This window comes from Nipponia nippon, unplaced genomic scaffold (genome assembly GCF_047370975.1).
Source record: "Nipponia nippon isolate SJK-2023a ecotype South Korea unplaced genomic scaffold, ASM4737097v1 scaffold_5, whole genome shotgun sequence".
NCBI lineage: Eukaryota > Metazoa > Chordata > Aves > Pelecaniformes > Threskiornithidae > Nipponia > Nipponia nippon.
Genome location: NW_028262369.1, coordinates 13,927,193 through 13,951,620, shown reverse-complemented (window position 1 = coordinate 13,951,620; position 24,428 = coordinate 13,927,193). Strand labels below are relative to the sequence as shown.

The following is a 24,428-nucleotide window of genomic DNA, read 5'->3' as shown; positions in this document are numbered from 1 at the left end:
AGGTTTCAGGTACTACAGCAGTATATGATAAAGGAAAGTTCAGTACCTATGAAGCAGTTTCACCACACCCTTTATGGTGCTGGGCCAAGAGATATAAAGAGACACAGTTAGCATCTGAAATCACCTTTCACTATAAAAGCCAAACATACAAAGCAATCTTTCTGCTCTCTTGGTAGCAGTTTAGTATCACCTTTGCAACAGCAGTGCAGTTCTGAAACAGCACTTACAACTCAACTGCTTCCTTGCTAATGTTTGTGTCAAGCCATAAGGTATAGGTAGCTTCAGACAGAGAATGGAAAATTTGCTTTGTGAGGAATGCAAGCAGACAACTGCTACCACAGCTTCTTTTTGTCTGAAAGTCTTTGGAAAAGTCTAAAAACTCCTGCCTCGGGTATTACTGCTTTTGGGGGCTTAAATGACTCTTCTCTAACTGGTTCTTATGCAATTAGCAAGAATCTTCACAAGATCGTGATATGTTCTTGTATTAGATAAAACATCCAGATCAAAGTTCAGAGGTTATTACTTCCAACAGACTTTTATTTTTCCAGATCAATGGATCCAGTTTAGAACAGGACAAAACCAGTGAGCTTATCAATTATTTTTATTTATCTTTTTATTTTTATAGTTTGGACTGATCTTATAGAATCATAGAATCATTAAGGTTGGAAAAGACCCTTAAGATCATTGAGTCCAAATGCTAACCTAGCACTGCCAAGTTCACCACTAAACCATGTCCTCAAGCACCACGTCTACCCGTCTTTTAAATACCTCCAGGGATGGAGATTCAACCACTTCCTTGGGCAGCCTCTTCCAGTGCCTGACTACCCTTTCGGTGAAGAAGTTTTCCCTAATATCCAACCTAAACTTCCCCTGCCACAGCTTGAGGCCGTTTCCTCTCGTCCTATCGCTCGTTAGCTTGTTACGTGGGAGAAGAGGCCGACCCCCACCTCGCTACAGCCTCCTTTCAGGTAGTTGTAGAGAGCAATAAGGTCTCCCCTCAGCCTCCTCTTCTCCAGACTAAACAACCCCAGCTCCCTCAGCCGCCCCTCATAAGACTTGTGCTCCAGACCCTTCACCAGCTTCGTTGCCCTTCTCTGGACACGCTCCAGCACCTCCATGTCCTTCTTGTAGTGAGGGGCCCAAAACTGAACACAGTACTCGAGGTGCGGCCTCACCAGTGCCGAGTACAGGGGCACTGTCACCTCCCTGGTCCTGCTGGCCACACTATTCCTGATACAAGCCAGGATGCCATTGGCCCTCTTGGCCACCTGGCCCTCCTTTTGTCACTGATATATTTGTAAAAACATTTTTTGTTATCTTTAACGGTGGTGGCTAGTTTAAGTTCTAGCTGGGCCTTCGCTTTTCTAATCTCCCTGCATAACCTCACAACATCCTTGTAGTCCTCCTGAGCCACCCGCCCCTTCTTCCAAAGGTGGTAAGCTCTCCTATTTTTTTCTGAGTTCCAGCCAAAGCTCTGTTCAGCCAGGCCAGTCTTCTTCCCCACGGCACATGGGGACGGCCTGCTCCTGTGCCTTTAAGACTTCCTTCTTGAATAACATCCAGCCTTCCTGGACTCCTTTGCCCTTCAGGACTGCCTCCCAAGGGACTCTCTTAACCAGACTCCTAAACAATCCAAAGTCTGCCCTTCTAAGGTTCAGGGTAGCGGTTTTGCTGACCCCTTTCCTTACTTCTCCAAGAACTGAAAACTCTATCATGTCGTGGCCGCTGAGCCCAAGACAGCCTCCGACCGCCACGTCGCCCACCAGGCCCTCTCTGTTCGTAAACAGCAGGTCCAGCGGGGCACCTGCCCTGGTTGGCTCGCTTACCAGCTGCGTCGGGCAGTTATCTCCCACACACTCCAGGAACCTCCAAGACTGCTTTCTCTCTGCCGTGTTGTATTTCCAGCAGATATTTGGTAAGTTGAAGTCTCCCACGAGAACAAGGGCTAGAGATCGCGAGACTTAGGCCAACTGCTTGTAGAATACTTCATCTGTTTCTTCATCCTGGTTGGGTGGTCTATAACAGACTCCCACCAGGATATCTGCCTTGTTGGCCTTCCCTCTGATCTTTACCCATAAGCACTCAGCCTTATCATTACCTTCGCTGCGCTCTAGACAATCAAAACACTCTCTGACGTACAAGGCTACGCCACCACCTCTCCTTCCTTGCCTGTCCCTTCTAGAGAGCTTGTAGCCATCCATTGCAGCACTCCAGTTGTGTGAGTCATCCCACCATGTTTCCGTGATGGCGACCACATCATAGTTTTCCTGCCGCGCAATGGCTTCCAGCTCCTCCTGCTTATTGCCCATGCTGCGTGCATTGGTGTAAATGCACTTCAGTTGGGCTATTGATCTCTTCTCCAACACAAGCATGCCTCCCCTAGGCTCATCCCTAGCAAGCCTGGTTTTATCCCCTTCCCCCTTCAAATCTAGTTTAAAGCTCTCTCAATGAGGCCTGCTAGCTCCTGAGCCAGAATTCTTTTCCCCCTTTGCGACAGGTGAACCCCATCTGTCTCCAGCAGGCCTGGTGCCATGTAAACTGCCCCATGACTGAAAAACCCAAAATTCCACCCCTGGCACCAGCCTCTGAGCCACGTGTTAATGAGATGGGTCTTCCTGTTCCTTTCCTTATGCCTCCTGCCTACTGAAGGGATGGAGGAAAACACTACCTGCGCTCCTGATCCTTCAAGTAATCACCCCAGTTCTCTAAAATCCCTTTTGATCGTCTCTGTGCCTCTATCAGCTACCTCATCACTGCCAACCTGAACAACCAATAGTGGATAATAATCGGACGATTTTACTAGCCTAGGGAGCTTCCGAGTAATGTCTCTGACCCAGGCCCCAGGGAGGCAGCAGACTTCCCTATGGGATGGGTCCGGTCGGCATATCGGGCCCTCTGTTCCCCTCAGAAGGGAGTCGCCTATGACAATTACCCTTCTTTTTTTCTTACCAGTGGCCGTTGTAATGTGTGTAATGCGTAATGCGTGTAATCTTGTCAAGGTACATCTAGTATTCTACTAGACATGCATTTTAACATGGATCCTTATTTTGCCTCATGTCCAGTAACCAAGATAGAATATTAAAATTACTACAGAGGATATCTCTATATGGACAGGTATTCTACCTGTGTTCTGAGCCAAACATAAACCAGTTCCAGTTTGGAACTACACAGGCAGATTAAGGCAGTGCAGACTTTCAGCAGGTCTTGTTAGCTCAGGTACAGTGATATACTAACACAGTACTTAAATAGAATCATAGCATGCTTTGGGATGGAAGGGGCCTTTAAAGGTCATCTAGTCCATCCCCCCTGCAATGGGCAAGGACATCTTCAACTAGATCAGGTTGCTCAGAGCCCCATCCAGCCTGGCCTTGAATGTTTCCAAGGATGGGGCATCTACAGCCTCTCTGGGCAACCCATTCCAGTGTTTCACCACCCTCGTCATGAAAAATTTTTCTTGTTGTGTTCAGTCTAAATCAATCCTCCTTTAGTTTAAAACCATTACCCCTTGTCCTGTCGCAGCAGGCCTTGCTAAAAAGACTATTCCCATCTTTCTTGCAGGCCCCCTTTAAGTATTGAAAGGCTGCAATAAGGTCTCCCCGCAGCCTTCTCTTCTCCAGGCTGAACAACCCCAGAGTACATGTTATACTAACACATTCCACACAAATTCTGGACCCAGAATATAAGGACAAATGACTGCACAAGAACCTGCATGTGTTCTCTTAGACATATTGTCACATAGCTAATATTAAACAAAATAGCTGGGTTTGCTTCCACAGTTTAAATGATGGTAATTATTTTAGCATTGTGTATCCTTGCTTTTGGACATTGTCGCTTTCTTTTCCCTCCACCTGTTAGTTCCACACGAAACCTTCTTTTGTAGTCAGGGGTATATATATAAGTTAAAACACATTTTATTATGTATTAGAAACTACAAAACTCTTAAAGAAAAGTCATCTCCAAACCTATATTCAGTTAATAACATTTAAGAATAATTCCAGAGAACCCGAGAACTTGATTGAATGAGTTCATTTTCACTGCTCCTTATCTTGGCTTTAACCATAAAAAGAACATGTCTTATTATGACAAGAACAGCTCTCACACCTTGAAGCTTCTATAATTCCTTTTTGAATCGCCATCATTCTTTAGTATGTCCTATCATATATGCCTGAGGCATATATGTATTAAACAATAGTAAAACAGCAGTATTAAACTACTGTTTTAGAAGTTTGAGTTTGCCATGTTTATCGTACTCAGTGTCTGCACTCATGTGAACCCTTTACTGAAGAAATCACATGCTGTATAGGATACAAACGATCAGCTTATACAACTATATCAAGCGTCAGTATTCTGGACATAGTAAGGGTAGACAATATTTATTCTGGAATCTTGCAAAGAAAAAGACATTGATAGAGAAGCCTGACTGAGAACAAAGATAACAGAGGCACTATGTTGATCTTCTTTCAACTCCCTACAATCCAATTAAAAAAAAAAAATTCTATATTGAAAATGTTAGTTGAGCTGTTGCTTACTCTACCAATGTTTGGATCGTGAATCAAGAGTCCATGAGACACAGTCTACCGCTGCTGCCATGGTCTTCATGGTAAGTTTGTGGAGTTTTATGAAACAGACTTAGCTACTGCATAGAACGTAGTCTTGTTATTTGAATGCATTGCAGTACACTGTAATCTGCCTGTTTTCCAATGTATTAGATTAACATTTATCTCTTTAAGCACACAGCTTATCTGTCAAAAAAATCCTCTACAGTGTCTGGAGCTATGTCTCCAGAGTGTCCTAGTTCCACACAGACTGTTATTTAGTGTCCCAATTTTCTTCACTTTGATAAAGAAGAAAACTATTCAGTTCTGACAAGTTGATTAACAACAATCAGCATTATTTTCAGAAAAACAGATCAGCTATTCCCAGAAAAAAACTGCAAACCTATTCTCATCTATTTTTGATGTGGCAGAAATGTACATCAATTCCAAATATGAATGGCAGTGATAAAGTCAAAGCAAAATTAAAGTAGGGTTACTTGTGTAAGAATTACACCTGCTAGCAAGTATTTTCATGCTCCAAATGCGTGACTTGACCCCAAAATTGGACTTTGAAAGATGAAGTATTTTCTACAGATTCTAAAGCTTTCATTTCAAAATAAATCTTTCTAACCTTATAACCGCAAAAATAATCTCCAAAAACTAGGTTGAAGTTGTTTCGCTATATTAGCAAGAGTAAAAAACATACATTTGTCTTTGCCTTTCCTATTTCCCTTCTCTTCTACCATAATAATGTGTAACACAAGTCAACCAATCTCAGGAACTGCGCCTTTTCTCATCTACTTACCTATGTTTGTTTTTATTGCTGGATCATGAATTATTAGGTCAATTTTGACTTCCACATTCCCATACAACTCCACTGCTTTTTCAATTAATCCTAGAACAGGATTCAAAAGATGTGCTGCTTCAAAATAAATCTGTTTCAAAAGGGTATAGTTCTGCGCTCTCACATGTTTTTCTATCTAGCTTATAACTATGGAGTTTCTCCATCGAAAACTGGATATTAAAGATCAAAAGGAATCATATCTAAACTCCTGAACTTGTTATAGACATAATCATCTGCCCACAGAGGTATGGTTACAGTATCAGAATATATATTTTTGACCACTTAAATTATGTAATATTTTATTATTAATACTAGATTGTTATACATTAGATTGCTATATATTATATATTATAATTAGATTAGGGCTGCTCTTGTTGAAAAAGTAGAATACTATTAATAATAAACTGAGAAATATGCAGCATATGTTTTTTGTTTATGAAATCATATATTTGGATTGAAATTTGGGCTATTGCTATCAACTTATATTATGCCATAACCTGTATGAAGGCTAATGAATTCTTATTTACCATGGCATTCCTGGCTCTAGGTTGAAAAAACAAAAAGGATTCTATGACAGGAAAAAAAAATTAAAATCTTCAGGTAGCTTCAGATAGGAGGAGCAGATTGAAATAGGCCCTAACTTCCCACACCTGATGGTTTAATAGTATTGTTCTGCTCTGTCATAAACAACTGGGTAAGTCTGGTCTATCATGATTACATACAGTGTTCTTCTATGAACAGTATTCCAAGAAATTTTGTATTAATTACAGTAATTTATTGTTCAGTAATATGTAAGCAAATTTGAGAAACATTATACCTCTGTGACTTACATCTCACATAGATGTACTGCATCTTAAACAGAAACAAAGAGTGATTGTATAGAGCTATTTTTTCTTTTAAGATGGGGAATTTATTGAGGGATTAAGTACACTAATAGCAACAAAGAATATTTGATTTCAAAATTTTCAACTTTGTCCCTGTTACTCAGCAGGAGATAACTTTCTTCTCCAGAAAGCATTCTTTTCTACCACTTGCATACATTTCCAGTGGATTAATAGAATATGTGGTACACATTCAGAAACTTCTGCAACGTGATAGAGAGGGATTAGATCTGATGACCATTATAAGTAACTCAATGTGTTCAAACTAGGTGGCCTTAAATTTTGAGAACAAGCAACATAAGCCTATTAATAAGCTAAAAAACTTCCTTTAACACACAGAGGTCTATTTCTGTATTCAAGGCCAAAGAACAAAACTAATGGCAGTACCAGTATTTTTTTTTTTTTTCCTACAGCGATGGTTTTTTTTTCCTCAGGAGTTGATTGCACAGAATACTCTTATGGTAAGAAAGATATGACGTGAGGACATTACAAAAAGATGACCAAAGGACTCCAGAAAGTACTTAGTAATTAAGAATGATGCTGTCCACAGATATCATTGAGAAGCAAAACCCATCCATTCCATATCACCACGTTGTGGATACAAAAAGTTTTGCTTAAAAGTATCCTATATTCTGAATGCCTCTCATATCCCTGTTTGCATTCAGAACACTCACCACATACCACTGCAGTAATTTAAAGCAGTTTTATTCAGGTTATCTTTTAGATTGTTATGATTAAATATAAATAGGTCAGTTCTACTCTGCTTCTTCACTGACAGAAATTCTGGAAGCCAATTTTTATTTGATTATATATAGAAGTCACATCTTCAAACATCAAGACACTCTTTGAATATCAGTGTCATAAACAGGACTCAAAAATTCAAAGATAAAAATGAAAAGCTAGTATGTGAATTTGTGCTGAAAAGCTGGAATCATATGCAATCCTAAACCACAACAGAAAAAAGACAGCTTATCATATTCCTTTGTCCACATTAAAAAGTCACAAAGTAATACAACCTCGCTGGTAAGCTGTGATCTTAAATATACTTCTAAAATATCCCAGTTGGGTATAAATTGAAATGATACGGTACTGGTACTGTAACATTTTAAGAAAGTTATGACACCAAACTGAATACAAAGTACACTATACCTGTCATTAACCAGTGCTACACATTCTCCATGTAAGTGATCACCATAATTCAGTTATAGCTTAGATGTCACAATCAATGACTTATTCTATAAATTAAAGTTATGATATGATCAATTTGACTAAGATTCCCTATTAACTTTCTTAAATTCACATCCTCCAAAACACTTGGAAAGAATACTTTTTTTTTTTGGATCACCACATTTCAAAGGAGTAGTCACAATATGTGTGACAAGATTTATCTTTTAGACCTTCTGTAAAAGCAACTGTGAAAGGACAACAGAACACAATATAGCTAATCCTGCATTAAAAAAAGTAAACCAAATTAATTTCTAAATGACATCACACTGCTCCATAAAACAAGATGTAAAACTTGTACAGTATTCATAGCGTACTTCCACTAGGGTTTTTACTAAATAAGTGAGAAATTTTGTCTTAGAAACAAATCCAGAAATACTTGATGAATTTCTTAACATGAAAGTAAAAGTACACTGATATAAACCATCTCAGGTTCAATGATGTCAAAACCCTGCCATACATAGCCTTGAGGCACAAAAATTATAATTACTACTTCAAACATAAACATGGACTATCTGGTCCTACCAATAACAAACTCAACAATCTTGAAACACAAGTAGATGGTGTAAAATAAAAGTAGTTACATCATTAACTGTAACAAAATTACTAAATAAAGTTGAGGAAGCCCACCTCTCTACTTCCAACTGCCTTTCTTTCTGTATTAACAACATTAAAAAACATTGTGGTTGTGGTTTGTTTTAATAAATGCAAGTTCTACAAAGGATAAAAATATTTTTTTGCCAGTAATAATAATTTCTCTCATCTAAATCCAATACAAATGAGAAGACTAATACCACATTACTGACTTATTAAACAGTAAGTTTTTAACTGAAGTTCCCCTTCATTTCCTTGCAAGACTGGAGCTGAAATCTCTTGCCAGTTGAACTTTTTTTTTTTTCATATGAATACTTTCAATACTGAGAATGCACAGAAATATGATAAATATAACTTAAACTGACAAAAACCCCAAAGAAACAGGATTTTGCATTATTAGCATTACGCATGTAATCTCTTGGTGCCATTGGAGTTTTCCTCGTTCTCTCGGGGCCGGGGGGGGGGGGGGGGGGGGGGGGGGCGGCGGGAAATCCATTCTTTTCTATCTATCCATCTATTTCTTTTCCTACTGGAAATCTAAAATGCTTGATCTCAGTGTGGCATCTCTTAAAGTACTAGTAAGAGAACACTCTTTTGAGAAGAAGAAAAAGAAAATAAAAATTACAAATGAGTAAGTTAGCCTTATTACCTCCCTCAGTCACCTTATACTCTAGAATTCGTTGCTACTTACAAGCAACCAGTTGCAAAACCACTTTCCATAAACAAAAGGGAAATTAGAAGCATCACATAAACCACACTAAAATGGGAAAAAAAGTTATAGGTTGGATATCTCCAGCATTTAGGTTTGAAGTGTTAAAGGACATTGCCTGGAATTAGTAATGAGTCAAAGACTGTAAACTGCCAGTAGCATTTGTGGCAGAAGCAAACCAAGACATGAAATGGGAGTTTCTTTCTACAAAAGAAAACAAAACTCCATCAGAGAAGAAACGGGCATTGCACACTGCCTAGAAGGTTAGGCAGATATTACACACAACTTCCTTTTTCTTTATGTTCATTCTTTTAAGCATAAAGACTCTCAAACAAGCATTCAATTAATTTTATCTGACTTCAGCCACCTCCATTGCCATGTTTTTCCTCAAATACCAATTTCCTGAAGTCTCCTGTTTTCCAGAAAGAAAGAGGATATGAAGAGGACAATATGAAAGAGGTTTTGAAAAAAAAAAATCTCTTACCATGAAACAGAAAGAGGAGATGCCAAAAAAAAAAAAAGGTAATGTTTTACAGTATTTATTATTTTTATTTTAAGAAGTGGGAAGCATTATCTGTGGAAGATGAGCAAAAAAATCAAGTAGCAATAGAATGCAGAACACCTGGCTCTGCAAAAAGAGAAGCATATGCTTTAGCAGAACATCTTGTAGTGGTTAGAGAGAGAAAGGATCAAAGATCCTGTATCAGCACTGTCAGTTTCCTCGGGATGATGTTTTTCTACTCAGTACATTGCAGATCTAAAACCCCAAGCACTAAACTTCCAGAGGAGGCTACAGAGAGGGGCTTCATTTGCTTGGAAAAGGGGAGGACCTGACCCATATGACAGCACAGAGCCTAAGAGGTAATTTCATTTTTTCATGAGACTATTAAAGCCCATGAAAAATACATCAGTCTTCTTCCACAAGGACAACTGTAACTGTCAGTTTTTAAAATTGTTTTTTAAATGTCATAGCATGTTAAACATAACTGGTCAGATTCTCCCGTCTCAGGGGAACACAGCAAGCTGAAAAGCTGGCGTGGGAAATAGTTACAGCTTTCTGACCACTGTGTAGTCTCACTCACAAGTTAGAACATTTTAGAGATAACATTGAGCCAGCTGGCAGACGGGGTGCAACAGACTTCAAAAACATTATTTTTCACTGTATTCACGAGCTTCTTTAACTGCCCAATACAGCCTGCATGAAAGCTGCCAGGATGCAGGCGGTATTTACACCAGCAAGTTTATACACCAATTCTGAAATTTTAGGCAGTCTTTTCTCCCTTCACGGCTCCAGAGCAATCCAATAAGAGGCCTCCCATCATTATTTCAAGCTTTCTTTAAAATAAAGAGAGGCAAACTGTTTCAGGTTCTTGAAATTTATTCCCATTTAGGCTGTAATTCAATGCTTTAAGAATAGAATCATGCAACCATAATGAAGTTCAGTGGAAAGTTAAATACAAACAAAACCAAATACACAAGGGTAACTTCCATGACCAAGTTATAACACCCCTCAATACTAAAAGTGAGAAGGCAGAATCACTTTAAGATCTCTCTTAATGAATACTAGAAGTGTATGGAGCATTTTTGAGACTAATTCATAACTATACAGAAAGCAGATTTTCTAGATATTTATATAGTATGCCTGTTAATCTGTACTTAATGGACTATTATCTTACTTTATCTCAAGATAAGTCAGCTATCATTAACTTTCTGACACTTTTATAGTTGAAGAAATTCAGTCATCTCCTGTCTTAAATTTTTATCTAAATAATGTGGTTTCTGTTCCTAACGAGATATGTTCAGCTGAGCGATATTTCAGTTTAACAGTTTGGGGGAAGGCAGGCTGGTAGGCACTGCAGTGAGATGCCTGCACCCAAGTACGACGACATACAGTGTAAGTCTAAATTATTTATATATGCTTGAGAGTACTGTGTGGAATCTACTGACTTGCGAGAATGTGATAGCGTTATACACGAATTCTTTGAAATGCCCCTATTTTTTAATCTATTTTAGTCATAAAGGTACCCTCTGAAGTGATTTATAAAACCAATTATATGACATTTTAATCATCACTGGCAATGCCTTTCCAATCTGGCAAGGAAACCACCCACTCAACCAACAACTCACATAAAATACACTCATGCAACACAAAGTACCCTGGTTCTTTCATAGCTTCCTGTCTAAGAGCCAGCCTTGCCAGCATGTAGTCTACCAAAATCAAAAGTTTTCATACCTTTCTCTATTAATCCTGTTAGTAACATGTATCAAATATTCATTTAAAAAACACAGAAGAACAGCATACAAGACCGGAGATTCTGAGTCTTACTAGAGACATAAGACTAAGAATTCTGAGTTAATTGTCAGTTCTGACTGTCATTAATCTCTAGTTTTGGTTGAATCGCTTTTTTTTTTTTTTCCTCAGTTTGTTTCCACAGACCATTGAAGGATTAGCTCAAGCTTATAAACCATTTTAAACAAAAAGGGATTTCCCTATAATTGCTAAGTAATACAGTTACTGATGGCTTCCTTCTGAAATGAAAGAAAGGAATTCTTTTGAACAAGAGTTTGTTTTTACAGCACGCTTGTTCTGATTATAGTTTTTATGGCCCAGTAACAATGAGGAAAGCATTTAAACTGGCTTTGCCATTCATATTAATATTAAGTATTTTTTTATTATATGTAATGTATAACTCCTTGGGCTCCAATCTAATTTTCTTTCTCACTCCAAGAAAAACAAAGCATATTTTGAAAAAAATCTTTAAAAGGTTTATGGTAGGCAAAAAAACAAACAAAAAATCCAAATCAACCAACCAATCTTTGCTACAACATACAGCAATCAAGATTCTCAAATGAAGAGTTTTCCTAAGGTATTTTCACATGCAGATTGTTTCTTCAACTTGCTTAAACAGGATAACAACATTTTTGTCTGAAACTCAACCCATGTCCTTAGAAACATTAGCAGTAGACTACTGCTAACATTAAGGTACAGTGCACTGTGTAATGATGGCAAAAGAGTAGCTCTCCATCTACTTTGTTAGTAATCTTGGCAGCCACAACCCTAAATCTGTGCCAAACATAATTCGCATGGAGAATCTTCTGCTGGTTTCAGGTAAAAATGAGATGAAGCCGCATTGCAAAAAAAAAGCCAGCCAGAACTGCAGTTCTTCCTCATTTTTTAAAAAACAGATTCTACCCGATGACACAGAACAATGTATTTACTAATTTAGCATAGATCAAAAAAGAAAAAAAGAAAAGAAAGAGGAAAGGGGAGATAAAAGGACTTCTAGGCTTTAGGATCTTACTAATTTATTAGAATAGTCTGTTAGTGAATATAAAAGAGTGGGAAAGCACAAAGAAAAACAGTACTTATATCAAATCTATTCTCTCCGATAAGGATTATAAAACAGCAGTACATGAGTAAAACCAAGAGTACTTCGAAAAATGAATCTTGGCAAGCTCTTCCAGAGACTCACCTTTTTCACTGCAATTGCTTTTAAGCCACACAAATGGCATGAACTTCTTCATATGAAATGAAGAAAAGATATTGCAACAACATGAACTGTAAAGGTACTCCAACGTGGCACATTCTCATCCCACACAATAAGTAGTGTGAAAGATAAAACATACTCTCAAATCAAATAGACCTATTGTTTTAAACAGAATTTGAAGCCTAAGCAAACACAAGATAAATACCAGGTTGTCAAGACTTGTAATAAAACTAAAATACACTAAAAAAAAAAAAAACCCACACACCGAAAAAAACACAGGACTGGTTCACTAAGAAGTAGGAATTTCAGCATCCAAAAAATGATTACTGCTTTAACAGGAACTAGCGAGTTCCAAATAAAAACACAGAAAGAACACAAAGGTATTGAAACCCCCTGCACTGTGATGCCCTTTAGCATCCCAGTCCTGGCAATTCATCAAACAAAAAAGTAAATACTACTCTAGCTAGTCTCCGTTAGCTCTGTTTGTTTAAAATTCGTTAAGTTCAAAAAGTCAATTCAATGTACACCCTCAGAGTTCAAAAATTATGGACTTAATACGGAAGTAATTGATAATGCAAATACTAAAATATTCACTGAGAGTATCATTTAGAACTTAAAATTTAATAAAGACATACATAATTTTTACATTACTGATACTTATTTCTACTACTAACATGCAAGGTCTCCTTTGTTCACTGAATCAGTGCAGAGCTGTTGCTCAGTTGACTTCAGTCAAGTACAAATCCTCTACTTTAAGCAGATCAACTGCATGTAATATCACTAAGTTCCTACCTTTTACAAATTTAAAGATCTTGAATTACCTTTGACCCAATTCATGACTTCCAAAGCTACAAACATCCTCTTAGAAAATCTGACAACTAAGAACTACTTTAGGGTTAACATTTTTATAAATCCTTCATGCACTGTTGAAAACCAAGAGATTTCAGCTAGAGGTTGATTTATGCTCTTCTGCACTTGTCATTTCCTTCCTGCGACATCAGCTCATTGTGTGCACATGCTTGCCTTTCAAAATTATTGCTATGTTAACTTCTAATTAGATATAAGCTAACTTTCTTCTAACACAAGTATGAAGACACATTAAGGCACGCAATGCAATTTTTACTTTTTTCACCCTTTATTTCCTTCACCAGTTGATGGGTATCTCTTTTTTTTTCCTATCATGGACTATCAGCATCCTAACCTTGTCAAATGCCTGGATACCTTAACAATTAGAGAAAAAATTCTTTTTTTCTATTTCCTTCGCCCCCTGTGCACAGCTGGAGTTCCAGGCTTCTATAACCAAAAGAATAGAAAGTGTATCTGGAACAGCACCTATTTTCCCCACTGTCTCACTGTAGGACAGTGGGAAGGGGGAAATGTATCAACTCCGTGCCTCACAATGTGTACACCATAAAAACTGGGAGTGTACACCATAAGACCTGAGATCTATGCCCACTTATTATTTTTTTTCCAAGAGAACTCAGGGCTGTGCAACTCGAAGTTCTTGTCTTAGCATTTGCTTCTCTTTCTGGCTCTTCAGATCCAGAAAAGAATCTGAATCCTGACCAAGATTTACCCATCTTGGGACATTTTTCAAGCCAACACGTGATCTGTCTAGAATGCAGTATTTTAGTGTTCTTACAGAATGGAAAACTGAAATGCACACGTGTATGAGCAGTACTGCCCTCCCCCCCACACTGTCCTGGATTTCATTTCTTTCGCTGTACTGGAAGGGCAAGTATTTAACAGGATTTTCTGACATATCAGTTCTTTTTTTCAAGCTGAATCACAGTGAATTCATGTGAATTCCCTCTGGTGGCTGACAATAGCTAAAAGTTGATGCCTGGTAACTGTCTTCCCTAGATAAACCCATTCAAATGTTAATAGTTGCTTGTAATTCACTCCATCTATTTGGGCTTTGCTATCTTACCTGACCAGCACCTCTTACTTCTGTGTTCTCCTTCGCTTTCTTCCCCAACAAAATTACCTGAGCCCTACTCAGTTGCTACTGAATATGTAAAAAACACCTATATGTTTTTCATTACATAGGAATTCCTCATATTATTCATACAGGAATGTGGTTTTTTTTCTTTCCGGGTTACTGAGCAGAATATTTCTCCAAGTCTGCAATTTGGAAAACCACAAGCTTCCGATAAACTCCCAGACATCCAGCAATAGTGCACTTTTTTTGTTTTTTAAACCAACTGTTGTAAACTTTTCTACAAAATTCAACATAAAAAACTTTTTTTTTTTTTCTGAAGTGACATCCCACTCTAAAGGCAAAACAGAAGACAAAATAAGTGAAAAACTTAAGTTTGCTTCCACAGAGACCAATAGATTTACTATTAAACAGTAGGAGCAATGTCATGGCAGTAGAACCAAGCTGTTTTTCTCCATAAAAAGGCATGTCTAATTGACATTGATCCACCATAGTACACCAAGAGCCCAGGGAGTATTCAGTGTCTCTCTCTCAGAGCTGGCTGTACGTATTTAGCAGAATTCTATACCAATAAGGCACATTTGAAAACAGAAATTGTGATTATCCATGGATTGTCTTCCTCTCTTTACAGTTGTTTGTGGAAGTTGCAGTGGCGTGTAGACGTGTTTGACAGAACTGGTGTGGCTAAACCTAACAACAAAGTTTCTACTTGGCTAATTGTAACTGCAATTTTCAAATTGTTTTTTCCTCCCTCAGCTGCCTGCTCTACTCATTTGTGCTGCTAGCAGAAAGGGGCCTTGACAGATACATAGAATCTAATTCCCACTTAAGAGCCTCTTACTACATCACTCATTTATTTATTTATTTATTTTTAAAACAAGTACCATACCTCATTGACAACTCTCTCAGACAATACCCCATCTGTTTTTTGACTATACAATATCCCAGGATCAATAACAGAGACCTCTTGCATGGTAGGAAAGTAAACATATTAAGAAGCAGAAAAAAAAAAAAGAATTGGAATGAGATTACTGACCTGCTCTCTTCTAGTGCCAGCAGATGTTTTGCAGACCACAATTTAAGTATTAGGTTTTTATTTTTTACCATTTAAAAAAAAAAAAAAAAGAAAAGGCTAAAAAGCAGGTAGTATATAAATGAGGAGCAGTATTAAGATCAGCTTTGGTACAAGTGGGATTACACTCGAATGGATTCCACATCCATTCTAAATCAGCATGGCTACATCAGCAGCCAGAAGACAATGGGATCAAGAAACAGCAGCGCTAGTCAGCTAGTTAGTAGCTACCCTCATGAGCTGGGCTCCCTACCATACTGGTGATACCCAAAACTGGCACCCACTTTTCTTTACTATAGGAATTGTTCAGCACTGGATAACAGAATGAATACGTGCTCTATGAACTCTATAAAGAACTCAGTGATCAGGGAAAGGAACACCTGGGCTTCCAGCACAAGATAAAACTTATGGTAACTTCACAAATGCATGTATACATTTTGTAAGTGTAAATAAAGTTTATTATGTTTAAAACAACTTCCAAGTTTCCATATGCATATCATGTTTCCCTGTGCATCAGAGCCATTTTGGGGGGTTTTTTGGTTGTTTTTTCCACCCCACCCCAAAAGACACATTTCTTTTTAGGAAATCTGAAGAGCTTTATATAAATAACTACTTTGTTAGAATTATATTCAGAATACAAACTACAAAAGAAACCATGATGTTCTGCAAACTCCTGACCTCATTATTCCTAAGAAAGGTACAGTACAATAAATCTATTGATTTATCTGTACATTCTTAAAGAGTCAAGCTGAAAGCTCAACTTCTTTACACTTGGAAGAAAGATCAGCAAAGTTAGCCATGCTAAACCTTTTCTTTCAAAATTCTAGCATAGCTTTTACTTTTGCTTCTGATTAAAAAAATGAGTGATAATTATCTCAACATTTAAAGGACTCAGACATGGTGTGACTGTTCAAATTCAGATCATTTACTGGGTGTGCAGTTGTTGATATTGCAGTTATTGATCCCAGTCATGTAATAACACTGACAAGAATACACTATTTTTCAGCCTGCAAAACCACCTCTCAGTCTCTTACTGTTTTGGTACCTTTCTTCCAGTTGCGCACATATTACTTTAGTTACAAAGAACAACAACAACAAAAAAAAGCACAACCACAGAACTCCATGTTGTGTTAAATTTTAGTAAAGCTCATTACGAATCTTATGGATACAAGTTACTATATTTGTTCTGCTTTTCCTCTGTTTGAGCAATGTAACATTTGTTCAAAACATCATGATTCAAAATGGTTTTTTGCAATACCCTAAATTGTATTTAAAAGTATCTTGTACTGAGACATGAATACAAGTAATGACGTGCTAACAATCTTAAATCTATATTTAAAAATTAAGAAACATGTAATTGTAGCTGTTAGCTTTCTTGTTTATATAATCTGTCTAAATGACTATACGCTCACTATCTAATAAGTAACAATTTGATAAGTTTACAGTAACAGGATATAGGTTAAATTGTTTCTTTTCTTCCTCCTCACTTTTCCCTTTTTGCTTTTTTTTTAAATCAGAATCCACCTCGTGCTGTAACTTGAAGAGCTCTTTCTTATCCTTCCAGCATCAACATAAACCTTCACTTGTGAAAATTACATTTGGGAAACATTTGTTTTCATCATTATTTATTTCTGAAGAAAACCAACAAGTGAAGCAAGTACAAACCAGTGTTGACCTCCTTATATCTGCATCACCCTGACACAACATCTCAGATCAGTATGAAATTAATTGAAATCTGTTATTGACTCTGAAACCTAAAGATGGCAATTTAGATGTCAACATTAGCTAACTTGATTTTAATGTTAACATACAACAACTATGACAAATGAATTGATGACATGTACAAATTTCTGACATCTGTAACTTCGGACAGCAAATGGAGTTGACAAAGAGATCTGAGGGCAAATATTATGTGACTCCATAATTAAGGATGTACTAAAGTTTGAACTGAAATTGCGCTGGGATAACAGAGTGAATTTTCACTGACTTGCATACTAGGTAGCTATTTTCAGTTATGTGAAGTACATGCAAGTTCAATCATTAAAAAACCCTACAATCTGATTTAGTATTGTTCTTCACCTATTTCATATAGGTGCAAAGCAGAATCAGACACTAAATCTCCTCTCCATCTTTGAACAAATAAGCAAAGAATAGTTGAATGTTTACCTCAATTACACTAAGTAGTGACCAAAATCAGTTTCATGAATATTCTATAAAAATTAGTTATGAGAACTTACAAAAACTGTTCACCAGTTTATTAATTAAAATTAATTGTTAGTTTTAATGATTCAAAAGAAATATGTAAGAACAAGTATTTAAGGAATTCATTTCCTCACTAAGACATAAACACAAATGGAACTTGCTTTCTATAACTGACATCCATTTTCATTATTTCTGCAGCTTACGTTATCATTGCACATACAACTCCCCATTACAGGCAAGGGAGTTTGCCCCGCTATGTAAAAACATAGAACAAAAGCTAATAGGCAAAGAACATACTAAAAAATTCCAAGGAGTTCTTTTTAGACCCATTTTTAAAGATGCAAATTCAGTAACACTAAAGTATATACTTTGATTAAGTCCATCCATTAAGCAAAGCTTTTCATAAAATTTTTAAGTCCAGTTGATTTCCCTGGGACACAGGCATCATTAGACACAGTCCCAATGCAAGTTCAGCTTCATACACAGTCATGGGTGATACTGAGGCACATGACAGGAACAGACCTTAAGCACACGGCTCTAATTTGGGGTATGATACACACTCCAGAAGCTCTTGCACAGCGGTTTGCTTCCTCAAATAGGTAGGGTTGTGAAACTGGAAAGTAGCCACGATGCTACAGTAGGAACAGTGCTGAAGGGCAAGGAAAAGGGAAGCAGGGACTAATTTGGAAGGTTTATGTGCCTTTAGCTCCTCTATAATTCCAAAGCTGGTCTTAAGTACAAATTTAAATAATACCATGAACTGGGCAATAGTCCTTCTGAGTCCATAAAAAACCCCAAATGTCCTATGAACAGTCACTTTTCTGTCCCATTTTTGGATTTCACCATTCAATTTGCCATTCCTAAACTGTAATCACAAATTATCTAGTTATAAAAGCATCTTCAGTGAGTACTATTTACATACAAGAGGATTCTTCGGCTACAGAATCCTGATCCCTCTCTGTCTGTACTACCTGTAATAACTCTGCTTGAGTTGGGTCATCAGAATTTAGCAAATTAAGAATACAATCACAAAGCTACTCTACATTATGCTTTGTGCAAACACAACAAACAAATACTACAAGTAAAAATGTTGCTATATTGTAATTAATACCCTAAATACGTTTTTCTAAAATAGAGACTTCCCAGAACATGCATTCTTAGTCTCCTCTGGGCATTCTGGGGGGGTGAAAGCGCACTTCTTTTAAAAGTACAGCTGATAAGGGGAAAATTAGGATTCCAAGGTATTAGTCAAATTTATTTCACATTTCTTGGAATGTCCAGCATAATTCACTGAACAGACTGTTGTAGATCTAAGTTTTGAACCTTCTAACTTCTGTATTTAAAGACCAGACCACAGGGGAAAGAAATGGCTTAAGAATAAAAATAATCCATTTGATTCCTTTAGATATCAGAATCGTCATCATGAACTATCCCCATATTAAAAAATACACTTCAAACTACTCTGCCTTCACGGGGCATATTCTTCTTTCATTTGAAGAAATCTAATCATATTCTTACATATGACCTTTACAGCCTCTTTGTCACAACTCAGTAACAACTTCCTGGTAATTTCTTTCCACACAACATTCAAGCTTGCTTCAGGAAAACCATAACAGAAAACTTCAAAAATTCATAAACAACGGCAATTCCATGAAATGTTTAATTTAGGCTTTTCCACCTCCCAGATTAATATTAGATTTGACTTTTAGGCAGTTGAATGTACAGAAAACATAGGCAGACTAAGGTACTGAAAACACTCTAATTTTAAAGGCATTAACAACACAGCCGCTCTGTTATGTCAAACTCATTTAAGTTACAGCTAACTGATATTTAATTATGACAAAAGATTTTTCCTCTTGTGTATATTAACTTATCAGAAATTGATAGTTTTAAGGGCTTTCACAGTGTTCAAACCATTTTTTTAATGAAAAATAAATCTGTGAATCTCCATAAAAATCATAAGGAAAAACTAGCTTAAGCTATAGTAATTTTTTTAATCACTGCTGTAATCAAAAAACAATCTTTCTTTTTTGATAAATACTGCCCTACACTTACGGTTTTCACATTTGACCAGAATGACAGTGCGAAAAAGCTGTTGTTAATCCTATTCATTCATAATTCCTGTTTTACATGATATGTACTGCAGTCTCAAGAATTAGCTTACAGAACATGTAATTACTGAAAGAACCTGTGGTATTTAAAATAAGGGTAAGGTTCCACATACCTTTTCCTCAGTAGCAATGCTGACTTAAGGTTTTTCCATTCCTCCTAGTCTACTACTCATTCTTGTCCCCATTCTGCCCTTCACTTGTGTACTGCACAACTGTTTGTAGGGCTGCATTGTGAATGTGACTGGGGAACTAATCCAGGTTGGGAAAGGGGGGGGGAAGAAAAAAGAGAAATGATGGAATGATTAAATCAAATCAGCTTCCTGATTCAGTTCAGAGAATACTCCCAGAAATAAGTATAGGAACACATCTAAAGGGACAAGGTAAATAAGGATAGGCATAAGCAGAATGGATAGTAGTATCATAAGCAAATGTTACTGCTGAATCCAATTTCCGGTAAAATTACTGATTAAAACACTGACAAACATTCCAGGAATTCTACATTTCAAACTTCCAGTATTTTAATTAGATTTTTCTTTTTCCCCTCATTATTCATTAAAAAAAAAAAAAAAAAAATCAGTATTTTTGCCATTTATTCTTGCTACTAAAAAAAATTCATTCTCATCCCTCCTGAAAAAAATACCTGTATGTATGCATCATGTGAACAACAAAGGGGTACTAGAAGGGAAGATTTCTTAAAAACATCTCATCTTTTAATATTTATTTCTTATTCTTCTTCCTTCCATAGACACACATAGCTTAAGACTACTTCCCATCCCTCCCAAATTATTAACACCACATAGAATTGATTACAATGTATGGAAAGCTTTCACCATGTTTCTGTCCTTGACCAAAATCACTCTTATCACATTAATGATTATCTATTTTACTCTCTAGAGTGGACTGACATCTCAGCGAATGCTAATATTTAAGTAATAAAAAATAATTACAGAATATGATTCGAATTCGCTATGAATGCAGGAACATGAAACATAGTATTTTAATATCTAGAAGGCCAAAACTGTGCCAAACTCTACAAAGGTATTCACATATTTTATCATAGTTTTATTGCATATTTCTATGCATTGATTATAAAAACCTTGTGCAGCTCTAACTGTGGCTTCTGTAATTATTACATTTCAGTAATGCAAACACCATCCTTTAAAAAAATCATACTTAATGGAACAATTATAAACAAATGTTCAAAACAAAAGGCAAAGTTATGATAACACAGAACATGCTGTGCTTCATCTTTTGAATTTTGAAAACATGATGTCACCAAGACTGCTGTAATATGTACCATACAAAAATTTTAGATTATGGTTGATTAGGACCATTAAAAATTAATACTAACAAAAATGGGCTTCAAAGAGCAGCAATAAATCAGGGGTCACTGCAGAAATATAAGAAACAAGTCATAAAACTAGAAAATCTTAAAGTATGTTTTTTCACCCAGACCTGAATGTTAGTGTTCATGCAGCATGTGCTTACCCATCTGCCGGTTAAGACCCAACATTTCCATAGAAGTAGTGGTTTGTAGTTAACACAATTATATTGTATCTCTACAGAAGTCTCCCATGACTCATAGTAATCACTTCAATAATCACCTCAATTAACAATTTAAGATGTCAAGTGTGGGGGCCATATACTTAGATTATAGAGCACAGCTGGCTCAGTTAAGATACACAGAATCTTCCAGACAGAAAGATTCAGGCATCCACTGCACAAAATACATGAAATCATTTCAAAGCTTCCTAGAAATTCTGAACTTGCTCAGTATGCATGACTCAAATACAGACGGAAGTCCATAAAATAGTTTTCTAAAATTTTAGACTTTCTACATAGCAAACACTGAAGTTGCACAAAATGTCTAGTGGTGTCCAAAAGTAAATTTAGCTTTTACCAATGAGCAGAGTTAACATGTCTGGGACTGTCTAGTATGCAGCAGTCCAGCTCTGATCACTAAGCAGTAGCTGTGTCCAGAAATATTGGGCAAATGCAAGAGACATACATGCACACACACGTATATACAGACACACACAAACACGTGTGCATATGTGTATACTTTTCCATATATATAGATGGGTATCTCTCCGGAGGAAAAGGAAAAAAAAAAGCCAGGAAGAGAAAGAGGAGGACAAGCTGAAGAATCGTGATCATGCATAGCATTATATTTACACTGGCTAGACTTTTACCCTCTGCAGTTAATATAGTAAATTAAATTCATGCTTACCTGCCAATTTGTTTTCTGAGAATTAGCACCTGCTCAAGAGCTGAATTAAGTTCCTTCAAGGGCCTAGAGCAGTCAGTACATCTAAACAAGGGTAAAGGAACCCAGAGAGAGTGTTCATCTAAATTTAATATCTCTATGAATATATAATTTAGTACATCATATAGTAAAACTGAAGAAATAAATCTTGTAGTTAACGTTGTTTCCAGAAAGAATTTAGAAGCTGCATACATAATTATGTGAAGATGACATCTGGTTCTATAGCAGAAGATACTAATTTGAGAGATATCAATGAGATTACATTGAAAGACTGGAAACAGCCATAAAGCTAAACATGAATTTTTGTGCTTTCTTTCCTATTAGTTTCAATTAAGTCTATTTTTATTCTTTTTTCTTCATTTATCTATGCATATAGCAACTTCATAGCAAAATTCTGCCTTTGGGTTCTAGAAATGTAGCTACATTTCAGTATAAAATTTGCTATTGCACAAAAAGCTTTATACAGAAGATGTAATGGGACTCCCTGGTAGAAGTGATGGGTGTTAGAAAGATCAACAAACAAAATTTAAACAGCACGCTACACGGAGCTTCAATGAGAGACATAGATCAACTTGGATAAAACTCAACCACTTCATATTTTTAACGGTACTTCTGCAAATAAATACTCAGAAATGTTAAAATCACGCTTTTAGGAAGCTAGTCTTAAAGCACATTAAATTATGGTGTGGCTACTTCTCTTCATAATTAATGTGTCTTAAAGAGGATTAGGAATAACTACACAGGAAAATAAAGCATGACTGTGGAATATGTAAGAACACTATGCTAGTTTTAATCTAGCTAACAAAGTAAAACAATCAGTGGCAATATGGTGGCACAGGCTACTTGGATTCCATTAAATGACTTGAAGACAATGAAAATAACAGGAACTACACAGATTTTCTTTGGAAAAATAAATGGCTTCCATGTTAGAAGTAGAATAGTCTAGAAACGGGAAAGAAAAAAAAAAAGTTACCTGTGCTGAAAAAGAGTATAGAAAATCAATACACTCACTACTGCGTGGCAGAAAATATGAGCGCAGAAAAGTTTTGCCCCGGGGTGACTGTCCTCTGATATGAGTCAGGGCACTGCACCACTGTCCAGTCCCTGCTCCATGACTTGAGCACCAATAGAAATTTAAATCTAAACTGTTGGGAGAATTATAAAATTAAACTAGAAGCTTACTCCACAGAATAAACACTGGCTGAAATGGTCCCTGATGTAACATGCAAATTTTGGAAAAATGTTTCAAAACATTGGCAAGATTTTTCCAAGTATCAAGAACAACTGTGACGCTTTCTATAACATTCTGCAATTGAACTGAAACAAGTACTGAAACACAGGAGAGCAGTAGTTATGTCAAGAGCTGCATATGAAAGAAAGCAAGGAAAAAAACTGCAGAGTAGATAAATGTATCAATACTTAACACTGAAACATGCAACAATCTACTTATGTTTTCACATATCCATGCAGCCCAAAAGGCCAGTATTATTGAATACAACAAATACTTGGTGAAAGATATCACTGTCTATTAGTAAGGGTTAAATAGCATAAAAAACATGATCTAAACTTTTCAGGAGTACACAATGATGCATACAGACACTTGTCCAAAACACAAGGAATTATTTATACAATGTGAATTAACTGCTAACAGTTAAAAACTGACCATTTCACACACTCCAGCTCAGAAACATTGTGCAAATATTTTCAATCAGCTGAAGGGCAACACTTCACCTGACAATTTAACTGAAAAGCATCATATTACAGGCTCAAGAGATTATTACAAGTGGTGGGGGGCGGGAGACGTTTTTGTTTTGTTTCAAAGATTTGAAAGGGAAGATCTGATACTATAAAATTGGAAAAAATCCTATAAGAAAAGAAACCAATTGAGATCCTGCCTTTGCATATTTAAAGTGCCATTTTTTCAAGAGTCTCTACAAAACTTAAATTCACTGGGGAGAGAAACAAGCATTGCTTAGACCTCATTAGAAAAGTATTTCAAGAAAGAACAGTGTCTTTTTTTTGTTTTTTTAATAACATAGCAGAAATTTAAATTATAGAGTGTAACAGCCTTTTTTTTTTTTACCTTACAGGAATAAGAAAAGGACTAGGGTACCATTAAAATAACAGTAAGAAAAAAATATATTTAAGTGTTACTATAATTAAAATTGAAGCATCAACTATACAGACATTTGCTTGAGAAAATAATGTGTCAATGATTTACTATAGGCTTTTTATTCTATGGAATATAAAAGTATTGTTTGTAGTATTTTTTATTATTAAAAAGGACTAAATTGTATCTTACAGCTTTCTGGCTATCACTTTTTAGTTGATCTGACAAATCAATATAATATTATTAATTTTCATACAGTTGTATGTTGATTTTTAAGCCCCAAAACAACACTAACAGAATACAGAAAGGTCAAAGATTGTTGTCTTATGTTTCGTTGGTTATATTGATGATTTAAAGGTTAAGATGATAAGATCAAAATACGATAAGTATATTGGCCTCAGGTTTTTTCAAACATAAAAATACATATTCCTTCCACATGTTCTAAGTAATTAA

The 24,428-nt window shown here is 36.4% G+C and overlaps 1 protein-coding gene across 8 annotated transcripts in view; it reads right to left on the bottom strand.

Moving 5' to 3' along the window:
- The window catches only part of SDK1 (sidekick cell adhesion molecule 1), a 424,191-nt gene that overhangs the window by 358,150 nt on the left and 41,613 nt on the right, over positions 1-24,428 (bottom strand). The window contains exon 1 of one of the 8 annotated variants that reach the window (XM_087732488.1): positions 21,088-21,104. The exons of the other annotated variants lie outside the window; for them this stretch is intronic. Within the exon in view, the coding sequence (XP_087588614.1) occupies positions 21,088-21,091 (4 nt within the window). The 5' untranslated portion in view covers positions 21,092-21,104. Of the gene's footprint in view, positions 1-21,087; positions 21,105-24,428 lie in introns of those variants that run through there. 8 annotated transcript variants of the gene reach the window in all.